General features: G+C 49.3%; 2 protein-coding genes across 3 annotated transcripts; one reads left to right on the top strand and one right to left on the bottom strand.

The window, feature by feature from the left end:
• Positions 1–2,150: 2,150 nt before the first annotated feature.
• SLC16A11 (solute carrier family 16 member 11) lies at positions 2,151–11,887 on the top strand. The gene is made up of 5 exons (XM_035136994.3): positions 2,151–2,286; positions 8,054–8,272; positions 9,189–9,332; positions 9,953–10,687; positions 11,679–11,887. The coding sequence occupies exons 2-5, from the start codon at positions 8,071–8,073 to the stop codon at positions 11,885–11,887; spliced, it is 1,290 nt and encodes a 429-aa protein (XP_034992885.1). The 5' UTR covers positions 2,151–2,286; positions 8,054–8,070.
• Positions 11,780–26,424, bottom strand: LOC118095833 (monocarboxylate transporter 13-like). 2 transcript variants are annotated; one of them, XM_060281916.2, is made up of 4 exons: positions 25,948–26,424; positions 19,082–19,225; positions 16,038–16,817; positions 11,780–13,075 (listed from the first exon to the last, which is right to left on the bottom strand). In XM_060281916.2, the coding sequence occupies exons 1-4, from the start codon at positions 26,150–26,152 to the stop codon at positions 12,882–12,884; spliced, it is 1,323 nt and encodes a 440-aa protein (XP_060137899.2). In that variant the 5' UTR covers positions 26,153–26,424; the 3' UTR covers positions 11,780–12,881. The 2 variants fall into 2 exon arrangements, with proteins under 2 accessions (XP_060137899.2, XP_034993001.3); XM_035137110.3 differs by lacking the exon at positions 25,948–26,424 and adding an exon at positions 21,782–23,020.
• Positions 26,425–26,785: the final 361 nt, after the last annotated feature.

Here is a 26,785-nt window from a genome sequence, read left to right as displayed (position 1 = left end):
AATTAAACATTAAAAGCCTCCCTAAACAGGGCTGCCTTCAGAAGTCTTCTAAAAGTCTGGTAGATGTTTTTCTCTTTGACCTCTGGTGGAAGGGCATTCCACAGGGCGGGTGCCACTACCGAGAAGGCCCTCTGCCTGGTTCCCTGCAACTTGGCTTCTTGCAACGAGAGAACCGTCAGAAAGCCCTCGGTACTGGACCTCAGTGTCCAGGCAGAACGATGGGGGTGGAGACGCTCCTTCAGGTATACTGGACCGAGGCCATTTAGATAGTAACATTCATGTGAAATTGCTGTTTTAGGGGTTGCTTTTAAAAGTCTGGCACGGATAAATTCATTTTGCATTACTTTCTATGGGAAAACGTGCCTTGGTTTGGGAACGCTTTGGTTTTGGAACGGACTTCCGGAACAGATTAAGTTTGAGAACCAAGGTACCACTGTATTTGGATAAAACCCGGGCATGTGCAATAGAGGACAGCTTTCAGGAGAGGAACATCCTCTCTAAAACATTTAATACCCTGTTATTCTGCAAACCAACCAGTGGTCTGACTCTGTATAATAAGGGCTCAGGAGGTAGCCATGTTGGCCTGACGCAGTCGAAATACATAAATAAATTGTCCAGTAGCACCGACCGTAAAGGTAAAGGGACCCCTGACCATTAGGTCCAGTCGTGACCGACTCTGGGATTGCGCGCTCATCTCGCATTATTGGCCGAGGGAGCCGGCATATAGCTTCCAGGTCATGTGGCCAGCATGACAAAGCCACTTCTGGCGAACCAGAGCAGCACATGGAAACGCCGTTTACCTTCCCGCTGTAGCGGTTCCTATTTATCTACTTGCATTTTGACGTGATTTGAACCGCTGACCTTCTGATCAGCAAGCCCTAGGCTCAGTGGTTTAACCCACAGCGCCACCTGGGTCCCCTTAGAGCACCGACCTTAGAGACCAACTAAGTACTGTATGTTCTGGGTATAAGCTTTCGTGTGCATGCACACTTCTTCAGATACACTGAAACAGAAGTCACCAGACCCTTATATATATAGTGGGAGGGTGGGGAGGGGTTTTTCTCAGTAGGGTAGTAGGAGATGGGTGATTGGCATTGAGTTGCAAGGGGCCACGAGGCTCGTCTAGTCCAACCCCCTGCAATGCGACGTGGGTCTTGAACCCACAACCCTGAGATGAAGAGTCTCAGAGACTGGGCCGCTACTATATTCCTGCTGAGCAATTGGCCCAGGGCTAAACCAGCGAGGGTTTCATAGCTGAGCCCAGGGCCAGGACAGTTGTGCTAGGACCAAGGTGCTCTCTGCACGTGCTCAGTGGAGCTCTCATTTTGCATCCCTGTGCATCGTCCTGGGATCAAGTCTCAGCCCTTCTGAGGTTCTGCCTCCATGCATCCCTGCTCAGATCAAATCCTGCGCTATTGGGGGGGGGAATGTCTTAACTGACTTGAATTCCTAATCTCAGGCCCTTGGCATCGCCGCATTTCAGAACAGGCAACTGGCAGGCGCCCAAGAATGTTACTCGCCCCAAAATGGAAAGGAGCAGAAATCCCAGCAAAGGGAAAATGGATGCAAAAACTTACGGAACATGCAGAAATGGCGAAACTTACCGGAATAATAAAAAATCAAGATAACAAACGTTTTCATATATAACAGAATGGCAATGGTTTATTGAATATTTACAGATAAATTGTAAACAGATAAGAACATTGGCAGGATTATTGCAACAGCCTGCAGTTTAATAAGAGTATATAAAGTAGATGAATAAAGGAGCAAATTAATTGAATCTGGATATGCAGAAGATATTAAAAATAAATTTAAGGAGGCGCAGAAAGGGGGGGGGTGGAAGTCAAGTTTCGAAAGGTTAAAATGATTGTAAAATTAATAAAATGTATAAACCTGAAAAGTCGGGCAGTGGTTTTGTGCCTTTCCAGGCGAAGCAACAGGCAGGCAGGCGCCCAACAGGTGCAGCCTCCCCGCAGGACACGGGTTCGGGTTTGCAACGAGAGAGAGAAGTCTTCCTCTTGGGCAGCTGAGAAATGCTTAGGAGTTTTTGTTTGGCAACCGCAAGGTAGCAACAATCTCCCTTGCGGGGCGGGAACAGGATCCGCCTTCTCTTCGCCTCCAGCCAGAGTCATGCCCATCCGGCTGGCACCTTTTAAAGGCGGCCCCAGCTTCTCCATGGGGAAAAAAGGGGAAACCTTCTCACGGCTCAGGAGACCTCTGGGGCTGGCCGTTGCCGCAGAGGACGAGGCTCCTGAATCCCACAGCATCCTCTCCCACCTGTCGCAGGTAAAATAACTCGGATAAGGAGGACGGGGTACGTAGGGGGCGGGATCAGGAAACCTGCAGAGAGCTCAGATGGGATGGAGAGGAAAGCTCCTGTTAGTGCCTTGCTCCAGCCCCATCCCATAATTTCAGGGCCCCTCCAGACGTCCTTTTTTAAAAACAAAACAAAACTGCGTTCATGATGCTATCGGGGTGGTTATACGGAAATCCCGCTTTCGACACTGTTTCCGGAACTTTCAGTGTGGACATAACTGCTTCATTTCCAATCGGTGCGGGTATCCTGCAGCTTTTCACACCGCAAATGTTCCGGGAATGGGGGTGGGGGGCGGTGTCCCACTTTTGCTGCGCTTATAGGATAAGAGTGACCCCCCCAGCCCAATAATGATGTGCGGACCGATCAGTATCAATCCATCTCTAATGCGCTGTTGTTGCACCAATAGGACACATTCCGGAATATGCCCCACAAAAATCCCATCAGTTTTTTTGTTTTGTTTTGTTTCTTCAAAAGCTGCCCTCTTATTTTGAGACACACCCCCTCCGTCCCTGTTAAAATGGGGGGTCTTGCATCCCTCCCACCCTCTTCTTGTTTGCAAAACCCTCATGGGCGTTCTGCGTCTTGGCGACCCCTAGGTCCCCTACCAGAATTTATATTCTCTCCCTTGCTCATTTCCCTGTCCTGAGATTTGCCCCCCCCACCAATTTATCCAGCCCAGAAGGCTTCTCTCTTCTCAGCCATCACACATCATATCTACCCCCCCCCAACCAAAAAAGGAGGTTTCCCAGGAGAGTTGGGTTACACAATACACCTGGACCAACCAGTTCCAAATTGCCCCTTGAGTCTCCGGATTAAAGATTTAAACACTGCCTTGTATAATAACTGAGCAGCATTGGGCGGGGGGGGGGAGTATTTGGTTTTAGACCGTGGGGGGGGGGGTTGTTGATTTTGACAAATGCAGGTTTAGATTAGGGAGATGCCATGATGCTGTACCGCAGAGGGTCCCACACTTTTTCGCGCGCGCCCCCCGCAACTTGGTGCCATAAATTCATTTCCAGTGCCCCCTCCGCTGTAAAAAGCACCATTCAGAATAAAACGACCCTCTTAAGGAAGAGAATGACACAGGAAAATTCAAAACCTAAACAATTAATTGCGCATTTATTCCAAATCCCATTAAAACTATTTATTTCCATTAATTCCACAAAGCGGATGAACTTGGTCCAATTATGGCAGCTTTTCAAAGCCCTGGTTGTCATCTCCTGAGACTATCAGGGAGACACCTGGCTTGAGAGCAGTACATGTGAAAAGGATCCAGGAGTCCTGGTAGACCACTAACTTGACATGAGTCAACAGTGTGATGCAGCAGCTAAAAAAGCCAATGCAGTTCTGGGCTGCATCAATAGGAGTATAGCATCTAGATCAAGGGAAGTAATAGTACCACTGTATTCTGCTCTGGTCAGACCTCACCTGGAGTACTGTGTCCAGTTCTGGGCACCACAGTTCAAGAAGGATACTGACAAGCTGGAACGTGTCCAGAGGAGGGCAACCAAAATGGTCAAAGGCCTGGAAACGATGCCTTATGAGGAACGGCTTAGGGAGCTGGGCATGTTTAGCCTGGAGAAGAGAAGGTTAAGGGGTGATATGATAGCCATGTTCAAATATATAAAAGGATGTCATATAGAGGAGGGAGAGAGGTTGTTTTCTGCTGCTCCAGAGAAGCGGACACGGAGCAATGGATTCAAACTACAAGACAGAAGATTCCTCCTAAACATTAGGAAGAACTTCCTGACAGTAAGAGCTGTTCGACAGTGGAATTTGCTGCCAAGGAGTGCGGTGGAGTCTCCTTCTTTGGAGGTCTTTAAGCAGAGGCTTGACAGGCATATGTCAAGAATGCTTTGATGGTGTTTCCTGCTTGGCAGGGGGTTGGACTGGATGGCCCTTGGGGTCTCTTCCAACTCTGTGATTCTATGATTCTATGACCCCCTCCCCTTACCTCTTAGCACCCCTCAAGCAATCCACCTCCACCCACTTTGGGAACAGCTGCTATATAGGAGAATTGTGGCCACGCTGGGTGCTGGGTGCAGCATATAGAACTAAGCTTCCCAGGTTTTTTGCTCTATGGTATGCCGACCCATCAATTTATTGCCCCGTGAATTCTGGACCTCTCCGTTTTTTTGGCAGCTGCCGATTTCGTGCCTCCGAACTGCAAGTTTGCCTGTTTTGTGCCCATTACACGGGGCAGCCGAGCGAAGCGTCCCTATTTAATGTGCTATTTGGTGAAATATTTATAGTACTTTCAAAGTCCCCTATCCGCGATTTTGCTCACGCGAATGCAAGCACGCCGCCTGATCACAGGGGATTTTATGGGGCTCCCGTGCAAAGCCTGCGCGACCCACTTGAGCCCTGGGAAATGCTGGTTTGGAGAATTCAGCCAGGTGGGCGTTTGGGGAGGGGGGGGCAGATTTCCTGCCTCGGCAGCTCCTTCCAGCAGGGGGCGCACCAAGCTGCAGGCCAAGATGAGACTATACTGTAATGGGGAAGCGAGATCCGTAAGTCACTGCATCTCATGCTCGGGTTGTAAATGTGCATAAATAAATCCATATACAGTGGTACCTTGGTTCCGGAAGCCTGTTCCAAAACCAAAGCATTCCAAAACCAAGGCGCGCTTTCCCACAAATGTATTAATCCATTCCAGACTTTTAAAAACAACAATTTAAAACATGAATTTTGCTCTCTAACGAGACCATGGATCCGTAGAATGAAAGCAATAATCAATGTACTGTACTATAAAATAAATAAGACAGTATTGTAGATGATGAAAATTAAAATTATTTTTTCCCTTACTTGCTCTGATGATAGCCATTGTTTGGAGGGGGGGGGCGCTTTTATCCATTTCTGCAGTCACACAATCAGTCAGTCAGTCAGCTGAACTGGGTTCCACACAGTGACACAAAAACGAATGAACTGAAAAAGCCTTAAAAACAAAAAAGCAAAATAAATAGTAAAACCCAAAGCGCCAAATACAGTGGTATCTTGGTTCTCAAACTTAATCCGTTCTGGAAGTCCGTTTGACTTCCGAAATGTTTGAAAACCAAGGTGCGGCTTCCGATTGGTGCAGGCGCCCCACAAACAATAGCCGACAGCCGCATTGGACCTTCGGCTTCCGAAAAACGTTTGAAAACTGGAACGCTTAACTTCTGGGTTTTTGGTGTTTGGAGCCAAGGCGTTTGAGAACCAAGGTACCGCTGTATCCTAAAGATGGCACAGTCTCCGCGGTCCTTAATCCTGTGGAAGCCAAACCCCTGGCATGTCTCATCGCTTGGCGCATGAAATGTTTTATGGGACACACAGCAAAGAAGCCACGCAGGGGTCAATGACCCAAAGGTCTCCTTTTGCATGCATAGCATAATTTGCAGAAGCGGCATAACAAGCTCAACCTTTTTTTTATTAAAAAAAAAAATAAAATTATCTTTATTTCAACTTCATAAACGATACAAAACTATAAATAATAAAGCAATAAACAAACTTACTAACAATAAAAATTGACATAACATAATATACAAATTATATAAGAAAAAAGAAAAGAAAAGAATAGAGCTTTAAAAAGAAAAAAAAAGAAAAAAGGGAGAAGAAAAAAAAGGAAAAAAAAGACTCCCTACTCTTCATGCATCGCTTCCCTTCTTCTTGTTTCTTTTATTCTTGCTTCGATCTATTTCTCAATCTTTATTTCATTTGCTACTTCTTTATGGCTACCAATGATTATGATATTTCCTGATTTTCTTTCATTATAAACAAACCACCAATTCAATATTAAATTTTTCCTTTCTGAAATATTCCTCTACGCACTTCCATTCTGTCATATATTTGTGTTTGGGGATATTCCTAATTGCTGCGGTCATCTTGGCCAGGTTCATAAAAGGAATATACTATTATACGCCATTGCAGCAGCTTAGACTACTCATAGCCCAAAATTGGAAAGGTGAAAAAATACCGTCAATTTATGAATGGCAAGAAAAATTGGTAGAGTTTATGAACAAGCTCAACCTTTCAGCTCTTCCCCCCCTGAAGCTTGGCTCAAGAAGGGTATCAAAGAACATGGGCGTAGTCAGGATTTATTTGGGGGGGGGGGGGCAGAACAGAGTTTTAGTCAAGTATTTTTATTTATTTATTTACTTTATTGGGGGGGGGGCAGGCAGCTGCCCCCTGCCCCTCCAGCTACAGCCATGTCGCAAAGTAGGAAAAGTTTCAGAAAAGAGCCACCAAAATGAACAAGCAGATGGGACAACTTATCTTAGAGGGAAAATGGAAATAAATGCTGTAAAGCAGGGGTCAGCAAACTTTTTCAGCAGGGGGCCGGTCCACTGTCCCTCAGACCTTGTGGGGGGCCGGACTATTTTTTTTGGGGGGGGGAATGAACAAATTCCTATGCCCCACAAATAACCCAGAGATGCATTTTAAATAAAAGGACACATTCTGCTCATGTAAAAACATGCTGATTCCTGGACCATCCGGGGGCCGGATTTAGAAGGCAATTGGGCCGCATCCGGCCCCCGGGCCTTAGTTTGGGGATCCCTGCTGTAAAGCATGGGTAGGCAAACTAAAGCAGTGTTTTTCTTTACATGAGCAGAATGTGTGCTTTTATTTAAAATAATAATAATAATAATAATAATAATAATAATAATAATAATAATAATAATAATAATAATATATATTTATACCCCGCCCATCTGGCTGGGCTTCCCCAGCCACTCTGGGCGGCTTCCAAAAGAAAAATAAAACACAATAATCTATTACACATTAAAAGCCTCCCTGAACAGGGCTGCCTTCAGATGTCTTCTAAAAGTCTGGTAGTTGCTTTCCTCTTTGACATCTGTTGAGAAGGCCCTCTGCCTCTTTCCCTGCAACTTGGCTTCTTGCAACAAAGGAACCGCCAGAAGGCCCTCGGAGCTGGACCTCAGTGTCCGGGCAGAATGATGGAGGTGGAGACGCTCCTTCAGGTATACTGGACCAAGGCCATTTAGGGCTTTAAAGGTCAGCACCAACACTTTGAATTGTGCTCGGAAACGTACTGGGAGCCAATGTAGATCTTTCAAGACCGGTGTTATGTGGTCTTGGCGGCCGCTCCCAGTCACCAGTCTAGCTGCCGCATTCTGGATTAGTTGTAGTTTCCGGGTCACCTTCAAAGGTAGCCCCACGTAGAGCGTCAAAGCGGGAGATAACTAGAGCATGCACCACTCTTGATAGACAGTCTGCAGGCAGGTAGGGTCTCAGCCTGCGTACCAGATGGAGCTGATAGACAGCTGCCCTGGACACAGAATTGACCTGCGCCTCCATGGACAGCGGTGAGTCCAAAATGACTCCCAGGCTGCGCACCTGGTCCTTCAGGGGCACAGTTACCCCATTCAGGACCAGGGAGTCCTCCACACCTGCCCGCCTCCTGTCCCCCACAAACAGTACTTCTGTCTTGTCAGGATTCAACCTCAATCTGTTAGCCACCATCTCTGGGTTATTTGTGGGGCATAGGAATTCGTTCTTTTTTTCTTTCTTTCAAAATATAGTCCGGCCCCCCACAAGGTCTGTGGGACAGTGGACCGGCCCCCTGCTGAAAAAGTTTGCTGACCCTTGCTATAAATATTGCTAAAAATGCAGTAAAGGGGACCAATACTGCCTCAACATTCCCGCACCAAACATGTGCAGCCTTGTCTTGTGGAAGTTATAAAGAGTCACGGCCATGTTTTGCAAAAAATGCTCTCTTCTCTCCTGCGACCCTTCTAGGAATCCCACCCTGAGAGATGTCGCTGCCTCTGGAAAACCCTCCAAATGGGGGCTGGGGTTGGATGATCGTCCTCTCGGGATTCCTGGCCAACTCCCTCACTTACGGGGTCTTGAGATCTCTGGGCATCCTCTTTGAAGAACTGGTGGAAGCTTTCGACGCCAGCGCTGCCCAGGTCTCCTGGGTGACGGCCATCGCCTTGGCAACAGAGCAGCTGGCAAGTAAGTTTTCCAGATGGGGCCACCACCCGGAAGGCCACGCCTGTTTACGCCTTTGCTCAGGATCCCAGTTTTGTACAGTATGGGCGATGTCGCAGAAGCTTGCAGAATAATATACTTTTCAAACAACAAACCTTTTAACCGTATTGGAATGCAACTCAAAATCCTGGATTCAAATAGGTGAAATGGTAAATAATTACGGTAAGCCGTAAAAAGTCTGTCCGGACAAAGAGGGCTGCTGTTTCTCTTCATTTTTGAGTGAATCAGCTGGTCTGTCTCCGGAGCTCAGGCAACACATTTATCTGAGATTCCTGCATTGCAAGGGGTGGGCTATAGATGACTCTTGAGGTCCCTTCCAACTCTAGGATGCTATGAGAGCTTATTTCTAATGGAGAAAATCTCCCAACGCTCCTCATTTCTTGTTAATCTCACATCCCTACCCTGTCATATTTTAATTATATTCTAACTTGATATAGGTGTGTGATTTGCATGCAGAACGCCACTTGTTCAATCCCTGGCTTGATCTTCAGTTTAACATAAAACCAACCAACCAACCAACCAAATCTCTCGAAGACGTCAGGGAACTAATCAGATTGCCAAAAGAGCCAGTGTTCTTCATCCTTGGCTCCCCAGAAGTTGACGGAACTACAACTCCCATCATCCATGAATGTTGGTTAAGCTGACTCAGGAAGATGGGAGTTGTAGTCCAAAAAATCTGGGGGGCAGCAGATTGCCAAAAGGCAATGTTCTTCAACCTTGGCTCCCCAAAAGTTGCCAGACTACAACTCCCATCATCTACAAATATTGGTGAAGCTGACCCAGGATGATGGGACTTGTAGTCTAACAAAAGAAAAAAGAAAAAAAAACCAAGAGGCCGCCCTAACCCTTTGCAACCATCTTCCACCCGTTTTCCACCCAGGTCCCGTTGGTACGGCTGCTAGCATGCGGTTCGGAGCTCGTCCGGTGGTCATGCTGGGCGGCCTCCTCTCCTCTCTGGGCATCTTCTGGGCTTCCTTCAGCACCAGCCTACTCCAGTTGTATCTCACCCTGGGGTTTCTGACAGGTGAGCGAGCCTGGGGTCCACCTTCCCCTCCTGCTCCCCCCAGGATCCAGAAGCATTGCTGCCTCCGACCACGGAAGCAGAGCATCGTGAGATAAGTCCCACGAACTTGTCTGCTGATGCCACCCGAGCTGGCAGCCATCGCTGCCTCCTGTGGCAGGGAGTTCCGCAGTCTAACTATGCACTGCGTGAAGGAGGAGGCAGAACATAAGCATCGTGGCCAATAGGCATCGATGGCGCTCTCTCCATGAATTTGTCTAACGTACGTGGACTGTTCCACTTTTATCTCCGGCCCTCGAAAGCTTGCTCTGGCCTTCCAGAGCCTACCTGCTGCGACCAGCTCCTCTATCCCTTGGTCTCCCAAGGAACCAGAAGAGGCATGAAAAGGGCGGAGGAGTGGTTGGCTGCAGACAGGCACAGTCTCCGATTGCTTAGGGAAAACCCTGGAGAGGAGGGGACTTAGGAAGCTGTGGGGAGACGGGCACATTCAGTCCCCACAACTGCCCCTGAGCTGCTGCGTTCATTAGGCCTGGCAGCCCCTTAATAAAGAGGGATTTATTGTTGACAACAGCACAGGTGCTTGCTGTTTCCTTTGCCCACCCAACACATCTCTCCCCTTGCAGGTTTCGGCTGGGCACTGGCCTTCGCCCCCGTCATGGGCACTCTCTCACGCTACTTCTCGTCTCGGCGCTCCCTGGCGATGGGCCTGGCGCTGATGGGCAACGGCCTCTCCTCCTTCGCCTTCTCCCCGCTGCTGAGGCTACTGGCTGACTCCCTGGCATGGCGGGGGGCTCTGCTCATCACCTCCGCCTTGGGCCTCCACCTCTTGGTCTGCGGGGCCCTCCTGCGCCCGCTGAGCCTGCGGAGCGACCCCCCGCACTCAGGGCCGGGCTTCGACCTGGGCCTGTTCGCCGAGAGGGGCTTTGCGGTCTTCTCCCTCGGCGCCGCCCTGCTGGCCGCCGGCTACTTCACGCCTTATGTCCACCTGGAGCCCTACGGGCGGGCGATGGGCCTCGGCCCCTACGAAGCCGCAGCCGTCGTGTCTGCGGCCTCCCTCTCGGACGCTCTGGCCCGGCTGCTGGCCGGCTGCCTGGCTGACCGCCGACTCCTGTCCCCGGCCCGTCTCCTCGTCCTCTTCAGTGCCTTGACCGCCTGTAGCCTCCTCCTCTTCCCGCTCGCCTCGTCCTTCGCAGACGCCCTCGGACTGGCCCTGCTCTACGGCACAAGTGCGGGGAGTTTTGCCACGGTGGCCTTCGGGGTCCTGCCCGAGATCGTCGGGGTGTCACGCGTGGTCAATGCCACGGGGCTGTGCCTGATGGCCATGAGCGTTGGGGGGCTGCTGGGCCCGCCTCTCTCTGGTAAGGGACATCTCACTTCTTCTTCTTCTTCTTCTTCTTCTTCTTCTTCTTCTTCTTCTTCTTCTTCTTCTTCTTCTTCTTCTTCTTCTTCTTCTTCTTCTGGGCTGTGTGGTGGGTGGTGGGGTGGGTGGACCTCAGTGTCTGGGCAGGACGATGGGGGTGGAGACGCACCTTCAGGTATACTGGACCGAGGCCATTTATGCAAACGTCATGTAAATTTCTTGCCATGTGTTTCCTCCTTACTTGAATGTGCCAGGCGCCAGTGTATAACCTAAACAAGCTATAGCTTAGGGCAGGGGGTCAGCAAACTTTTCAGGATGGGGCCGGTCCACTGTCCCTCAGACCTTGTGGGGGGGGGCGGACTATATTTTGAAAAAAATTTGAACGAATTCCTATGCCCCACAAATAACCCAGAGATGCATTTTAAATAAAAGGACACATTCTACTCATGTAAAAACACCAGGCAGGCCCCACAAATAACCCAGAGATGCATTTTAAATACAGTGGAACCTCGGTTTATGAACACCTCGGTTTACGAATTTTCGGTTTACGAACGCCGCGGACCCATCTGGAACAGATTAATTCACTTTCCATTACTTTCAATGGGAAAGTTCGCTTCAGTTTATGAACGCTTCAGTTTATGAACAGACTTCCGGAACCAATTGTGTTCATAAACCGAGGTACCACTGTAAAAGGACACATTCTACTCATGTAAAAACATGCTGATTCCCGGACCGTCCGCGGGCCGGATTTAGAAGGTGATTGGGGACCCCTGGCTTAGGGCCCCGCTCTCTTGGGGCGCCCCAAAAAATGTAAAGGGGGGGAAAAACTTTGATAACATTCATATTTGTTTATGTGCAAATGGCTTTAGATACCTATGAGGTCCATAAATTACCATATACCATAGATTCAACACAAAAAAACAGCGACAATTTGTTGTTGACAAAAGCAAGATCTGGCAGCCTTCTACCATCTTCCTCTTCCTCTCCAGGTTTCCTGAGAGACCTGACGGGAGACTTCACCGCCTCGTTCCTGGTCGGAGGGTCCTTCGTCCTCTGCGCCAGCGGGGTCTTCGCTGCCCTCCCCTCTTTCTGCCCCGGCTGCTGCAAGGACGATGGCGATCCCAGGACCCGGGGAACTCTTGGCTCGGTCCCCTCTCTGCTGCCTTCTCCCCTCACAAGCAAATGTTCGCAGGTATGAAGACAGAAAATAAAAGAAACACATCTTTCCTTCCCAAGCATTGACATAACAACTGAACTTCAGTCGTGAGCACCTGTTTTTTGCATATCCTAAATCTGGGAGAGAGGCTGTTTCTCAGACAGTAATCCACAAACTGGAAAGGTTTCGCCGGATTTGAGAATATCTGTTTTGCCCATGCAGGTGATTATTATATTATTGTTATTTTATCAATGCTGGAGTTCGAAGGCTGGATTATCAAATAAGCCTGCCATTTTCATAAGACTACGTCTGCCTAATAATTCCTCCCTTAAAACTTCATTTCAAGGGATCAATAACTTGCATATGAAGAGGCTGCTTTTATCGACGATGGCCGCACTGCAGAATAATATATATATATATATCTTTTTTATTAAATTATGAGTTACGCAGGTACCGTGATTAAAAACACACGCGATACAGCTTATCAAATGCGCTTCGAAGTCACCGAGCAATTGCTGAGGGGTGCGCAAAAAAGAATTTGGGAGCTGCCCGGCCTAGACCTCACGAGAACAGCAGCTTTCTACCCAAACTGGGGCGCTTCAGATGTTCAGCCATAACCCGTGCACAATCGTACTGGCAGGGGCCAATGGGTTTTGTAGTCCAAAATAGTGGAGTAGGAGAAATGCCAATGTGTTTCACATCTGACAACTAATGTGCTGCTTTGGTTTCGGATAGCACATGGGTCTCAAAAGCCCAAGGCACAAGTTCTCACGGCCCTCTAAGCGGCTAGGGTGGCTCATTTGCCAGAAGGGATGTCTTTAGAGTCGACTCTGGAAGTGTATACCTAATTTGGACCAAACCGATGGATATTTTGCTCCTGTCCCTTCCTAGCTGGGGAGGCCTTGCAAGACAAAACAGCCTCCCCCACCCTGTTTCCTTCCTGCCCCAAACATCAGGGATATGACATGTCCCAGGCGAAGGTTGATGGAGAGACTGGTCCCTTTTCCAAAACAAAACAGTCTGGGGTTGATCTCCGTCAAACTCCATTTTGCTGGCTTGGATTCCAAGGATCTTCCGGTTTGCTCCCTTCCTGGTTCTCCGTGGGGGGGCTGGGGGTACGGAGGGAAAAATAGCCGGGCAGGAGCAGAAGTCCCAGGCTTCCAGCGACGAGGAAGGAGCCCCCTGCCAGGAAGGAGGCCGTGTAGCTTCCGCTCACGTCCCGGATCCAACCTGGAACAGAGGGAAGGTCCAAGTCATGAGTGAAATGATTCATCTTGGGGGGGTATACGTAATAAGAGCATAATAAGAGCCCGCTGGATCAGGTCCACTGGATCGATGCCTCCGACTGTGAAGGGAGAGCACGGAAGCCATCGATAGCCTGCTCCTCCTCCATGAATTCATCCAATCCTCTTTTAAAGCCATCTAGTTTGGTGGGCGTCACTGCCTCCTGTGGCGGGGAGTTCCGCCGTTTAACTGCGCGGCACAAAGAAGTCCTTTCTTTGATCTGTCCTGAATTTTGTGGCTAGAGTGTTAAATGGAGGAGATAAGCGGGGGATAAGCCCACCAGTCTCGGGCAAAAAATGGAGGCGAGGGAGGGAGGGAGGGAGGGAGGGAGAGAGAGAGATCTAAGTTGTTAATTTAAATGACTAAAGCTGAGCTGACAGTATGCTAAAGAGCAAAAAGCAGCTTTCTCTGTGCCTCCCACTCCCAGCACAGCTTTATAAATCTCTACGACACCCCTCATCTCAATTTGCTTACATCACTTGCCTATTGGGGTGACAGCACCCGATGGACAGGTGGGTGTGGTCTCAGGGGGAACGTTGAGATTAGTTCTGAGGATCCGATCAAAGGCTTTGCAATCAGAAAAAAGTTGGAGGAAATGTTTCAAATATGAATGAAGTGGAAGTATGCAAAAATAAACATTACTTTCCATCTTACTGTAGGTTTCGTTTCGTTTTGAGAAATAAAGTTTTATTTTACAGTTTATTGTGGTTTATATTTTGAATTAGATCTTTTAAGTCCTTAGCACCTTGGGTATGAGAGATGGCTACAGGTGGGACCTTCCAACATTTCTCTGGGGAAAACAGGGACGTCCATAATAATAGTAATAATAATAATAATAATAATAATAATAATAATAATAATATTTCAGCCACTCTGGGTAGCTTCCAACATATAATCAAACTAAAAAAAAACTTTAAACATTAAAAGACTTCCCTATTCTGGGCTGCCTTCAGACATTTTCTGAAAATTGTATAGTTACTTATCCCCTTGGCTCTGGGATTGCATAATTCCATACCCTCCTATGAAAATAGGGACGTCCTTGATAAAAAGAAGTCTCATACTGGGTTTACTAATCATGTGATAAGAAGATCTCTGTACGAGGTGTGGGAAAGAAATAAAATGCTGCTGGAGACTAAAAAACCATGGTGGGTTTCACCAGTAGAGGTATTAACAGTTAAGAAAGTAAATATGGAGGGGAGGTGGGCCACTTATGAGGAAATCTTGACAAGGACTGAAAAAGGATGGAGACTTAAACCCTATGAAGAAATTAAAGGAGTTTTAACAGGATGGATACAATACCATCAAATAAATGATGTTCTTAGGGAGGATAGAAAAATAGGATTTGAGGATAAAAGGTCCAAATTCCAAATAGAAGTGCTTGAAGGCAAAACAAAGCTTCTGTCAAAAATGTATAATCTGCTGTTAGAATGGTATACAAAAGATGAGTTGACAAAAGAAGCGATGATTAAGTGGGCAAAAGATTTTGGGCATAATATTGAATATGACGCGTGGTTGAAATTATGGACTCAAACCTTGAGATTTACAGCATGTACTGCCTTGAAAGAAAATTTGTATAAGATGATGTATAGATGGTATTTAACACCAGTTAAATTAGCCAAAATGTTTAGAATGAGTGACAAAACTTGCTGGAAATGCAAAGAGGGAAATGGTGAATTTTATCATATGTGGTGGACATGCGATAAGGTAAAAAGATTTTGGGAGATGCTATATAATGAGTTGAAAAAGATGCTTAGATATACCTTCCCAAAAAAACCGGAAGCATTTTTGTTAGGAATAATGGGAGAAGAGATTAGAAAAGAAGATCAAGTATTGTTTATGTATGCGACAACCGCGGCTAGGACTTTGTTAGCCCAAAAATGGAAACTACAGGAACTACCAACAATTGAGGAGTGGCAGATTAAAATGATGGACTATGCTGAACTCGCAAGGATGACTTGCAAGATTCGCGACCAGGGGGAGACAAGGTTTCAAAAAGACTGGAGTAAATATGTGGATTATATGGAGAAAAACTGTAGATCTTTAAAAACACTTGCAGGATTGAAATAAATCCTACGAATTGAGTAAAAAGTCAAAAAGGAACTGCAAAAAGGGAGTTGACAAGAAACCCGCGTGAAGGGAGGGGGGGAAGTCGTAGCTCGGCAGAGCAAGATGTTAGATGAAAACTTATAATGTTTTGTATAAAAGAATGTTCTTTTTATTATTTTAATTGGTTAAATTTGGAAAATGGAATAAAATTTATTTTTTAAAAAAAGAAAATAGGGACGTCCTACAATACCCCCCAACAGTGCTTTTTTTGGGGGGGCGACACAGGGGTACGCATACCCCTAAACATTTTGTGAATCTCATTGAGGGGCAGTATTTCAATATACCGTACTTTTCTGTGTATAATACAAGGGGGTTTTTTTACTAAAAAATAATGTTAAAAAGGGGGTGTAGTCTTATACATGGGGCAATCTCTCCCCATTTTCTTAATTTTGAGTCCCGCAAAATAGGGGGCGTCTTATACACGGGGGCGTGTAATAATAGAATAGAATAGAATAGAATAGAATAGAATAGAATAGAATAGAATAGATCTTTGTCATTGTCCCCTTGCGGGAACAACGAAATTTCTCGGTTGCTGTATCAACACAGAACTATACACGGAAAAATATGGTATGTGGGAAAATGAGAGTACCCCTAACATTTTTTAAGGAAAAAAAAAGCACTGCCTCCAACATTTCTCCGATGAAAACAGGGACGTGACGTCCTAAGGAAAAGCGGGACATTCCAGGATCAAATCAGAAACCAGGACGGCTTCTGTCAATCCGGGTCTGTCCCTGGAAAATCAGGATGCTTGGAGACTGACCGGCCGACCGTCAGGCTCTGGCCTGGCCTGTGTCTTCCTTACCTGAGAGGGGGGGCCCCGACAGCGCCCCGGCACTTTCCATCAGGTTGATGAGCCCGATGGCCCCCATGATCCGGCCGGGACCCACGATTTCCACCAGGGTGGAGACCCTGAGTGGGAGAACGGCGCCCGCCAGGAACCCGTAGCAGGCGCTGATGGCGAGCACGGCCCCATAGCTGCGCCCCAGGGGCACGGCCAGGACGGAAACACCCAACAGGAAGGTCCAAAGGGTGAGGTGGTGGCAGAGGCGGAGGGGGCCGCAGGTGACCAGCCAGGTGCAGGCGACTCGGCCCCCGATGTCGGCCACGCCCACGGCGGAGACGAGGAAGGCTGCTTGGTACTCGTCGAAGTCCAGCTCTCGGGCGTGGGGCACGAGGTGGACCAGGGGGACGAAGAACCCGGCGGCGTTCAGCACCCCGGAGCAGGTGTAGGTCACGAAGCCTCGGTGGCGGAGCAGAGAGAGTCCGAAGAGGGACGAGAGCCTCCGGCGCCAGCTCTCCTCCCGCTCTTGTGGCGCTGCCAGGGCACCGTCATTGTCCTTGGGCAAGGCGAGGGGGCGAAGCAGGGCTCCGCACGGCACCAGGTGGAAGACCATCCCGGACACCACCAGCAGAGCCCCGCGCCAGCCGTAGAGGTCCACCAGGAACTGGAAGAAGGGCGAGAGGGCCAGGGAGGCCACGCCGGCGCCCGAGAGGGCCAGGGAGGTGGCCAGGGGCCGGCGGCGCTCGAAGTACCGCGACAGCAAGGCCAGGGAGGGCCAGAGGGCAAAGGTGCCTCCGATTCCTGAGTGGGGGAGACAGGGAGGGGCGTCAGTGCAGCAAAGGGAGGCAGTTACGGTCGTACCACGGACGCCCAACGCCTTTCAGCTCGAACGCTTCGGCTCCCGAACGATCGGAAACCGGAAGCGATCGTCCCAGTTTCTGAACGTTTTTCGGAAGCCGAACGTCCGGCGCGGCTTCCGGTTGGCTGCAGGAAGCTCCTGCAGCCAATTGGAAGCCGCACCTTGGTTCTCCAACCGTTTCGAGAGTTGGACGGCCTCCTGAAACGGATTAAATTCGAGAACCAAAGGTAAGACTGTACCTCCTTGCCCTTCTGCCAGGTTTCAGTGATTCCTATCCCTCCCACGGTGGCAGCCAAGAAGCAGATAAAACAAAGGAATTCTTACCATGGTATTTTATTCAATACTAGTCTCATTCAGCCCGTTAAGAAAACGGGCGCTAGAGGTGCGACGGGGCCGCGGCATTCCCTCCCTTTCTGCGCTCGGCCGCGGGGCGCGCCGGCAACGCAATTAAACAAAGCGCTCTCCTGTTGTGTCCCGCGGCTGAGCGCAGAGAGGGAGGGAAGGCCGCGGCCCTGCCGCTCCTCCCACGGGCCAGGTAGGGTTGTCAGGAGGAGGAGGCGGCGGACCAAGATGGCGGCATCGGGCTTCGGGGCCGCGGCCCGCGGCGGTGGCGGCAGCGGCGGGAGCCGGACTGGGCTCCCGCCGCTGCGTCCCTGAAGCCCGATGCCGCCATCTTGGTCCGCCGCCGCAGGGGAACGGGAGGCAGAGGGTTGAGGGGGGGAGAGAGAGCGCACGTGTGTACGTCCCGCCTCTTCGTCCAGTCCCTGTGTCCGTGGGGCACATGCGCATTAGTGCAAACCCAGGGACACAGGGAATACTGGACGCAGAGACACAGGGACTTTATTATATAGGATTCAAAGAAAGAGAGGCGTACTGTGCCGCCTCTCTGATAATGGTGTTGCTCCGAGTACAGTCTTGTTATACGTCATCCTTACGCCGGCTGATCTGAGATTTCTGCCTCTGAGCTTTCTGTTCTCCTATGCCCGCTGGGACCTGGGAGGGGGGGGGTCCTGGCAAGCTTTCCAAAGACACTGAGTCTGTCAGCTGTCGCTCCCCTGGAGCTTCTTCTTCTTCTTCCTCCTCCTCCTCCTCCCTTCCCAATAAGGTATTTCCCAGCTTCTCCCCTCTGCAGCCTCTGAACCTTCTGCAAACCACTATTCTAAATCTATACTGTCCTCCTGTTCTCGGGAAGGTTCAGGAGAAGAGGGGGCGGCCCCCACCATTCCTCCTCCGTCCAGCTCATGACACTTTCTGGCATTGAAGTGGTCAAGAGAATGGGTTGGGCTAGATGACCCCTGGGGGTCCCTTCCAACTGGACGGTTCTAGAATCGTACAGCTGGAAGGGACGTCAAGCGCCATCTAGTCCAACCCCCTAGCCACACAAACGTTTTATTGAGTTCTTTCATGAGTAGGGCAAGCAGTTTTTAAAATAATTTTATTTATTACATCTAGACGTGCGAAGGTTATGAAAAATGAGAATTAAAATAAAAGAATAGCATATGCTCAGATAAACGTTTCCGGATATATTAACAAAGTTGTGTGTGTGTGTGTGTGTGTGTATACATGTACCTTGGATCTCAAACGCCTTGGTACTCGTACATTTTGGCTCCCGAACGCTGCAAACCCGGAAGCAAGTGTTCCAGTTTTCAAACGTTTTTCGGAAGCCGAACATCTGACGTAGCTTCCACTTGAGTGCAGGAAGCTCCTGCAGCCAATCAGAAGCCACGCCTCGGTTTTCGAACGGTTTCAGGGGTCGAACGGACTCCCGGAACGGATTAAGTTCGAGAACCAAGGTACGACAGTATACTATCATAATGATTGCAGATATGAAATTATGTATAAATAGCTCTGTAAGTTGGGGTGGTTCTGTTGGTGGCGCACGAGACTCTGAACCTCAGGGTTGTGGGTTCGAGTCCCACATTGGCAAAAGATTCCTGCATTGCAGTGGGTTGGACTAGATGAGCCTCGGGGGACCCTCCCAACTCTGGGATAACATGCATGCGTGTTATCCATTTGTAAAAGGCATTTTATATCCATGACAATATTGATTCATAGGGATTTGGAAGTAGCAAGGGAGAACATAGGGCATGTAGTTCTCTGTGTGTGTATAATGTTCAAATAATGAACCTTTCTGGCATGTGGCTGAGGTTGTTTACTGCGGAGGAAGGTGGAAGTGCCCTTCCCAGTAAGAAAGAGACTGGCTTACCTGTGAACACACCAATAAATATATAGAGCTGTGCCAGGCTGGTGGCGAAGGAGGCGAGGAAATAGCCGAGGCCCGAAAGGAGCCCCCCTGCGATGGCGACGGGACGCTCTCCGTACTGAGTGGCCAGGGCGCCTGCCAGAGGGCCTGTAAATATAGAAGATAAACAGAGGGGGTGATCTGGACCCTCACGGCTGAGGCCGAGGCTACCCAAAGGATCTCATTCTCCCCTATGGATCTGCCCAGGATCTGAGATCTCTGGGGGAGGCCCTTGTCTCAGTCCTGCCACCCTCCCAGGCCTGCTCGGTGGGGACACGGGACAGGACCTTTTCGGTGGTGGCTGCTCCCAGGCAACTTTGCAACTCGCTGCTTAGAGAAGCCAGACCGGCTCCCCACTTCCTGTCCTTCTGCCAAACAGGTGAAGATGTTTTTATAGCTACCGGCCTTTGGGAACGGGCCTGTTTCCTTAAAGTAAGGGCTTTTAAATAGAATCATAGAATCATAGAGTTGGAAGAGACCACAAGGGCCATCCCGTCCAACCCCCTGCCAAGCAGGAAACACCATCAAAGCATTCTTGACATATGCCTGTCAAGCCACACTCCTTGGTAGCAAATTCCATTGTCGAACAGCTCTTACTGTCAGGAAGTTCTTTCTAATGTTTAGGTGGAATCTTCTTTCTTGTAGTTTGGATCCATTGCTCCGTGTCCGCTTCTCTGGAGCAGCAGAAAACAATCTTTCTCCCTCCTCCATATGACATCCTTTCATATATTTGAACATGCCTATCATATCACCCCTTAACCTTCTCTTCCCCAGGCTAAACATACCCAGCTCCCTAAGCCGTTCCTCATAAGGCATCGTTTCCAGGCCTTTGACCATTTTGGTTGCCCTCTTCTGGACACGTTCCAGCTTGTCAGTATCCTTCTTGAACTGCGGTGCCCAGAACTGGACACAGTACTCCAGGTGAGGTTTGACCAGAGCAGAATACAGTGGTCCTATTACTTCCCTTGATCTAGATGCTATACTCCTATTGATGCAGCCCAGAATTGCATTGGCTTTTTTAGCTGCTGCATCGCACTGTTGACTCATGTCAAGTTTGTAGTCTACCAAGACTCCTAGATCCTTTTCACATGTACTGCTCTCAAGCCAGGTGTCTCCCATCCTGTATTTATAAATAATGCCATCCTTTATTCTTTCTTTTCTTTTTTTGCTCTCTGTATACACCTGTCTTTATATTGCTTGGGCTCTGCTAAGGACTTTGAGTCTTGCATATGTTTGCGGCCTTCTGCATTTCATCCCTTTTGATTTAATCTGCCTTAAGTCCCAGTCTGGGTAAAAGATGTGGATAGGAATGAAAATAGCAATTAATACTATTTCCCTACTCAAGCGTGCCCACTTGAATAAAATATAATGGGGGGGGGGGCCAGGTAACACCTGCCTCGCACAATCGATCACAAGATGTGACTCATGAACACCATTTGAAAGGTGATGCTCATCAACTGGGGGGGGGAGCAGACCCCCTCAAATACAGTGGTACCTCAGTTTTCTGTTCCGGAAGAACGTTTGAGTTCCGGAAACGTTCGAAAACACGCATGCATGTTATCCCAGAGTTGGGAGGGACCCCTGAGGGTCATCTAGTCCAACCGCCTGCGATGCAGGAATCTTTTGCCAATGTGGGACTCAAACCCACAACCCTGAGATTCAAAAACTGAGGCGCCAAGGGTGGTCTGCCAATTCAATTGAGGAAATTGAGAAAAAAATAACATAAGACACTCAGCGGAAGCCATTCGACTTCCAAAGCACGTTCGAAAATTGAAGCAGTTACTTCCTGTTTCGCGGCATTCGAGTTCCGAAACATTCGTCAACAGAGACGTTTGAGAACCGAGGTACCGCTGTATTTTATTGGGGGTCGGAGGGATCGCGGCTTCTAGAAGTTGGGTCCTGGGCCAAAGGAAAGCAGAGCAAGACCAAAGGAAAGCAATATGAAAGGATGTCATATGGAGGAGGGAGAAAGATTGTTTTCTGCTGCTCCAGAGAAGTGGACACGGAGCAATGGATTCAAACTTCAAGAAAGAAGATTCCACCTAAACATTAGGAAGAACTTCCTGACAGTAAGAGCTGTTCAACAGTGGAATTTGCTACCGAGGAGTGTGGTGGAATCTCCTTCTTTGGAGGTCTTTAAGCAGAGGCTTGACAGCCATCTGTCAAGAATGCTTTGATGGTGTTTCCTGCTTGGCAGGGGGTTGGACTGGATGACCCTTGTGGTCTCTTCCAACTCTATAATTCCATGATTCTATAAGACATTTGGCACCAGGTTTCCAGAAGGAGGCATACCAGGCGCCACCCAACTGCTATAGGGACTCCGCTCCGGATTTGTGTAGGGTTTATTCCTGAGCCTTTTATTCTCCCAAAAATACCCCACAAGGGCAGCAGAGGTTAAGGACCAGTTTTTAAGGACCTCCTCCTAGATAGGCTCCCTTCCCAGGTGGATGAGTCCCACCTGCCCCTCAGTTTTTATATTGCGATTTTATGTTGTGAAAAATCTTGAGACGCGTAGGTATACAAATTTAATAAATAACAACCACCATTACCGCCATTTCCCTCTATAGCATGTGCAGAAACCGCCTTCTTGACATGACTAAGCTGACAATTGCGTTTAGAAACCGGTCGCTCGGTCGCCGTCGGATCCCGGAGTCGGGTACTCACTGGTGAATTTCGACGTGGCCACGGTGACGGACGAAATCCAGGATGTGGCGCTCGACGGCTCCTCGAAATAGGCCATGAACTCCACAAAGAAGACGCCGAAAGGCCGCGTCACCCCAAAGACAAGGGCGGACTGCGTGAAACACGCCAGCGCGATTGCCCAGCCCCAGCCCCCATCTGGGGGCTCGGAATATACCCGGGGGCTCATGCCGTTTCAGGAAAGGAGACCCATGAATTCACCGCCAGCACAAAGCAGCGTCCCTATTCGGCTGTATTGCTCTTCGTGGACTCTGCCCCAGAAGCGGCTGCATTCTGAGTAAAGGAGCATATAGAGGCGACTTCTCCCCCCGCCCCCCCAAAGCGGCAACTTGCCTATAGGATCAGCAGAAAGCTTTTTTTCTCCTCTCCCCCTCTTCCAAACCACGTCAGGGTTGAGAAAGTGCTCTCTTTGCCACCACTGCTGACCCCCTGAAGCTCGCCTGCTCTTGATGTGACCCGCGTTCGAAAGGTTGCCCGTCGTAAAACCCGGGGCCAAAGTCTGCGCGGAGGTGTGTCGGTGTGCACCTGCGGTCTGAATACCAGTTGCTGGAAAGCGCAGGAGGAGAACAGATCATGGAATTGGAGAGTTGGACGGGACCCCTAAAGGTCATCTATCCCAACCCGCAGACGTGCGAAGAATCTGCAGCGCACCACAAGAACAGCCTGCTGGGTCAGGCCGGTGGGTCATTGGACTGAGCATCCCGATGGTCCCCGTGGATAATAATAATAATAATAATAATAATAATAATAATAATAATAATAATAATTTATTATTTATACCCCGCCCATCTGGCCTGGTCTCCCCAGCCACTCTGGGCGGCTTCCAACAGAAGAATAAAACACAATAATCTATTAAACATTAAAAGCCTCCCTGAACAGGGCTGCCTTCAGATGTCTTCGAAAAGTCTGGTAGTTTAGTTGTTTTCCTTTTTGACATCTGTTGGGAGGGCGTTCCACAGGGTAGGCGCCACCACCGAGAAGGCCCTCTGCCTGGTTCCCTGTAACTTGGCTTCTCGCAACGAGGGAACCGCCAGAAGGCCCTCGGTGCTGGACCTCAGTGTCCGGGCAGAATGATGGAGGTGGAGACGCTCCTTCAGGTATACTGGACCGAGGCCATTTAGGGCTTTAAAGGTCAGCACCAACACTTTGAATTGTGCTCGGAAACGTACTGGGAGCCAATGTAGATCTTTCAAGACCGGTGTTATGTGGTCTCAGCGGCTGCTCCCAGTCACCAGTCCAGCTGCTGCATTCTGGATTAGTTGTAGTTTCCGGGTCACCTTCAAAAGTAGCCCCACGTAGAGCGCATTGCAGTAGTCCAAGTGGGAGATAACCAGAGCATGCACCACTCTTGCTAGACAGTCTGCAGGCAGGTAGGGTCTCAGCCTGCGTACCAGATCGAGCTGATAGATAGCCGCCCTGGACACAGAATTGACTTGCGCCTCCATGGACAGCTGTGAGTACAAAATGACTCCCAGGCTGCGCACCTGGTCCTTCAGGGGCACAGTTACCCCATTCAGAACCAGGGAATCCTCCTCACCTGCCCGCCTCCTGTCCCCCACAAACAGTACTTCTGTCTTGTCAGGATTCAACCTCAATCTGTTAGCCACCATCCATCCTCCAACCGCCTCCAGGCACTCATACAGGACCTTCACTGCCGTCACTGGTTCTGATTTAAAAGAGAGGTAGAGCTGGGTATCGTCCGCATACTGATGTCATATGGAGGAGGGAGAAAGATTGTTTTCTGCTGCTCCAGAGAAGCGGACACGGAGCAATGGATTCAAACTTCAAGAAAGAAGATTCCACCTAAACATTAGGAAGAACTTCCTGACAGTAAGAGCTGTTCGGCAGTGGAATTTGCTACCAAGGAGTGTGGTGGAGTCTCCTTCTTTGGAGGTCTTTAAGCAGAGGCTTGACAACCATATGTCAAAGAATGCTTTGATGGTGTTTCCTGCTTGGCAGGGGGTTGGACTGGATGGCCCTTGTGGTCTCTTCCAACTCTATGATTCTATGATTTTATGATGGACACCCAGCCCAAACCCCCTGATGATCTCTCCCAGCGGCTGCATGTAGATGTTAAAAAGCATGGGGGAGAGGACAGAACCCTGAGGCACCCCACAAGTGAGAGCCCAGGGGTCTGAACACTCATCTCCCACCACCACTTTCTGGACACGGCCCAGGAGGAAGGAGCAGAACCACTGCATGACAGTGCCCCCAGATCCCAACCCCTCTAGACGGTCCAGAAGGATGTTATGGTCGATGGTGTCAAAAGCCGCTGAGAGATCCAGCAGAACTAGGAAACAGCTCACACCTTTGTCCCTAGCCCTCCGGAGATCATCAACCAGTGTGACCAAGGCAGTTTCAGTCCCATGATGAGGCCTGAATCCTGACTGGAAGGGATCCAAATGGTCCGCTTCTTCCAGGCGTGCCTGGAGTTGTTCAGCAACCACTCGCTCAATCACCTTGACCAAGAATGGAAGATTTGAGACTGGGCGATAGTTGGCGAAATTAGCCGCATCTAAAGTCGCAAACAACGTCCGGGCGCAAGAGCCCTGCCTTCCCCGTCCTGCGGCTCCCAGCAAACTGGTACTCAGAAGCACGGCTGTCTCCCAACCATTGCGTCCAGTAGCAATTCGTCCCAAGAAAATAAGTAAAAGGGGTAGGGGGGATAGAGGAGTGCAGTTGGACTGTGGGCAAACATGCAAATTCTGGCTGAAATTAACAGAAGTGTAAAAAGGGTAATTTTACAGGCTAAGTCCCTGGTTTTTTGCTATTGCTTTTTGTAGAGTCAAGTTGCACACGAACGAAGCAAATGAGCATTTATTCAAAGCTCTCTGCTTCAACCCATTTTATTAAAATCGTGTGTTTTGCTTTTCAGAAAATCAAATTCTCGGAGGAAGAAATAAAACGACAGCAGCGAATGAGTAATTTGAAGAATTAGAGGGAATTGCATAAAACACTTTGCTTTTCTACCGCTGTTTTAAAAACAAATAGCGCCTTTTTCTTTTTTTGCACTTCTTTCTTTCCCAGCTGCACCTTTGCTTCCAGAAAAGGATGCTGTGCAGACTTTGTCCCTGAGCAGGGACTAGCTTGCACTCAGACTTTGAGAGCGTTTGACGAAGTCTAGTAGCTAGTAGTCTTTTCCATGGAGTTTTCTTGGCAGGGATACTGGAGTGGCTTGCCAGTTCCTTCTCCAGGTGGATCACGTTTAGTCAAAACTCTCCACTATGACCTGTCCATCTTGGGTGGCCCTGCATGGCATAGCTCATAGCTTCTCTGAGTTATTCAAGCCCCTTCGCCACGACAAGGCATTGATCCATGAAGGGGATCAATGCCTTGTCGTGATCCACTGGTCCCATCACCTCCTGGCAAATAGAAGGGGAAGAAATGGAGGCAGTGAGAGATTTTACTTTCTTGGGCTCCTTGATCACTGCAGATGGTGACAGCAGTCATGAAATTAAAAGACGCCTGCTTCTTGGGAGAAAAGCAATGGCAAACCTAGACAGCATCTTAAAAAGCAGAGACATCACCTTGCCGACAAAGGTCCGTATAGTTAAAGCTATGGTTTTCCCAGTAGTGATGTATGGAAGTGAGAGCTGGACCATAAAGAAGGCTGATCGCCGAAGAATTGATGCTTTTGAATTATGGTGCTGGAGGAGACTCTTGAGAGTCCCATGGACTGCAAGAAGATCAAACCTCTCCATTCTGAAGGAAATCAGCCCTGAGCGCTCACTGGAAGGACAGGTCGTGAAGCTGAGGCTCCAATACTTTGGCCACCTCATGGGAAGAGAAGACTCCCTGGAAAAGACCCTGATGTTGGGAAAGATGGAGGGCACAAAGAGAAGGGGACGACAGAGGACGAGATGGTTGGACAGTGTTCTCGAAGCTACCAACATGAGTTTGACCAAACTGCGGGAGGCAGTGGAAGACAGGAGTGCCTGGCGTGCTCTGGTCCATGGGGTCACGAAGAGTCGGACACGACTAAACAACAACAACAAGTAGCTAGTAGCCGCTAAAAGACAGGTGGTAAATTAAACAGGCTATCGGATCAGGATTTGACCCGCTTAAATGAGTGAGCAAGGCTAGGTTTTAGCTCTTGGCTTCCCGGAAACGGATCGGAATTGGGTACTCACTGGCGAACATCATCGTGGCCAAGGCGACAGATGGAATCCAGGACGTGGCGCTCGACGGCTCCTCAAAATAGGCCATGAACTCCACCAAGAAGATGCCCAAAAGGCGTGTGACCCCAAAAACCAGGACAGACTGCATGAAACACGCCAGCGTGATCGCCCAGCCCCAGCCCCCATCTGGGGGCTCGGAATATACCTGGGAGCTCATGCCGTTTCGATACAGGAGCCCTGTGAAGTCACCGCCAGCTCAGAGCAGGGTCTCCCTATGTGGCAGTTTTGCTCCTTGTGGGCTCTGCCCCAGAAACAGCTGCGCTCTGATCAGCAGAGAATATAAGCAAGTGTCAGACTTTCCCCACAGAAGTGGCTAATTTCCTATGGGGTTAGCAGAAATATTATAAAATGCAGTCAAAGAACCCGACCCCCCCCCCCCTTGCCGCCTCTTTCAAGGCATGTCAACGTTGCAGAAGTTCCCTCTTTGTCACAGGCGACCCCCTGCGTTTGATGGCCTGCCGTAAAATCCGGGGCCAAAGTCCGAGCGGAGGTGTGTCCCTGTGAACCCGCAGGGCATGCTCCTGAACACCAGAAACGGCAGGAAGGCAACTTCAAAGGGAATCGCAGGACGGAATCATACGATTGCCGAGATGGGAGGGACCCCCCCCAAGGGCCATCTAGTCCAACCCCCGGCAATGCAATAACCAAGAAGAGCCCCGCCGGATTATCTAGCCCAGCATCCTGTTCTCATAGTGGCTGGCCAGATGCCTGCGGGGGGGGGGGACCGCAAGCAGGATTCGAACTCAGGAGCACTCTACCTGCCTGCTGTTTGCAGCAACTGGTGTTCAGA

The sequence above is a fragment of the Zootoca vivipara genome, chromosome 12 (assembly GCF_965207765.1).
Source record: "Zootoca vivipara chromosome 12, rZooViv2.hap1.1, whole genome shotgun sequence".
Lineage (NCBI taxonomy): Eukaryota > Metazoa > Chordata > Lepidosauria > Squamata > Lacertidae > Zootoca > Zootoca vivipara.
The sequence above is the reverse complement of the archived record's forward strand: the minus strand, read 5'-3'. Positions and strand labels throughout refer to the sequence as shown.

Bases quoted from the DNA above. Each gene is read 5' to 3' on its own strand.
- SLC16A11 (XM_035136994.3), top strand. From the start codon at position 8,071: ATGTCGCTGCCTCTGGAAAACCCTCCAAATGGGGGCTGGGGTTGGATG. The intron at 8,273-9,188 runs GTAAGTTTTCCA...TTTTCCACCCAG, and splicing joins GGCAACAGAGCAGCTGGCAA to GTCCCGTTGGTACGGCTGCT. The intron at 10,688-11,678 runs GTAAGGGACATC...CTTCCTCTCCAG, and splicing joins GCTGGGCCCGCCTCTCTCTG to GTTTCCTGAGAGACCTGACG.
- LOC118095833 (XM_060281916.2), bottom strand. From the start codon at position 26,152: ATGAGCTCCCAGGTATATTCCGAGCCCCCAGATGGGGGCTGGGGCTGG. The intron at 19,226-25,947 runs GTGAGTACCCAA...CTATATTTACAG, and splicing joins GGCCACGATGATGTTCGCCA to GCCCTCTGGCAGGCGCCCTG. The intron at 16,818-19,081 runs GTAAGCCAGTCT...TCCCCCACTCAG, and splicing joins ATTTATTGGTGTGTTCACAG to GAATCGGAGGCACCTTTGCC.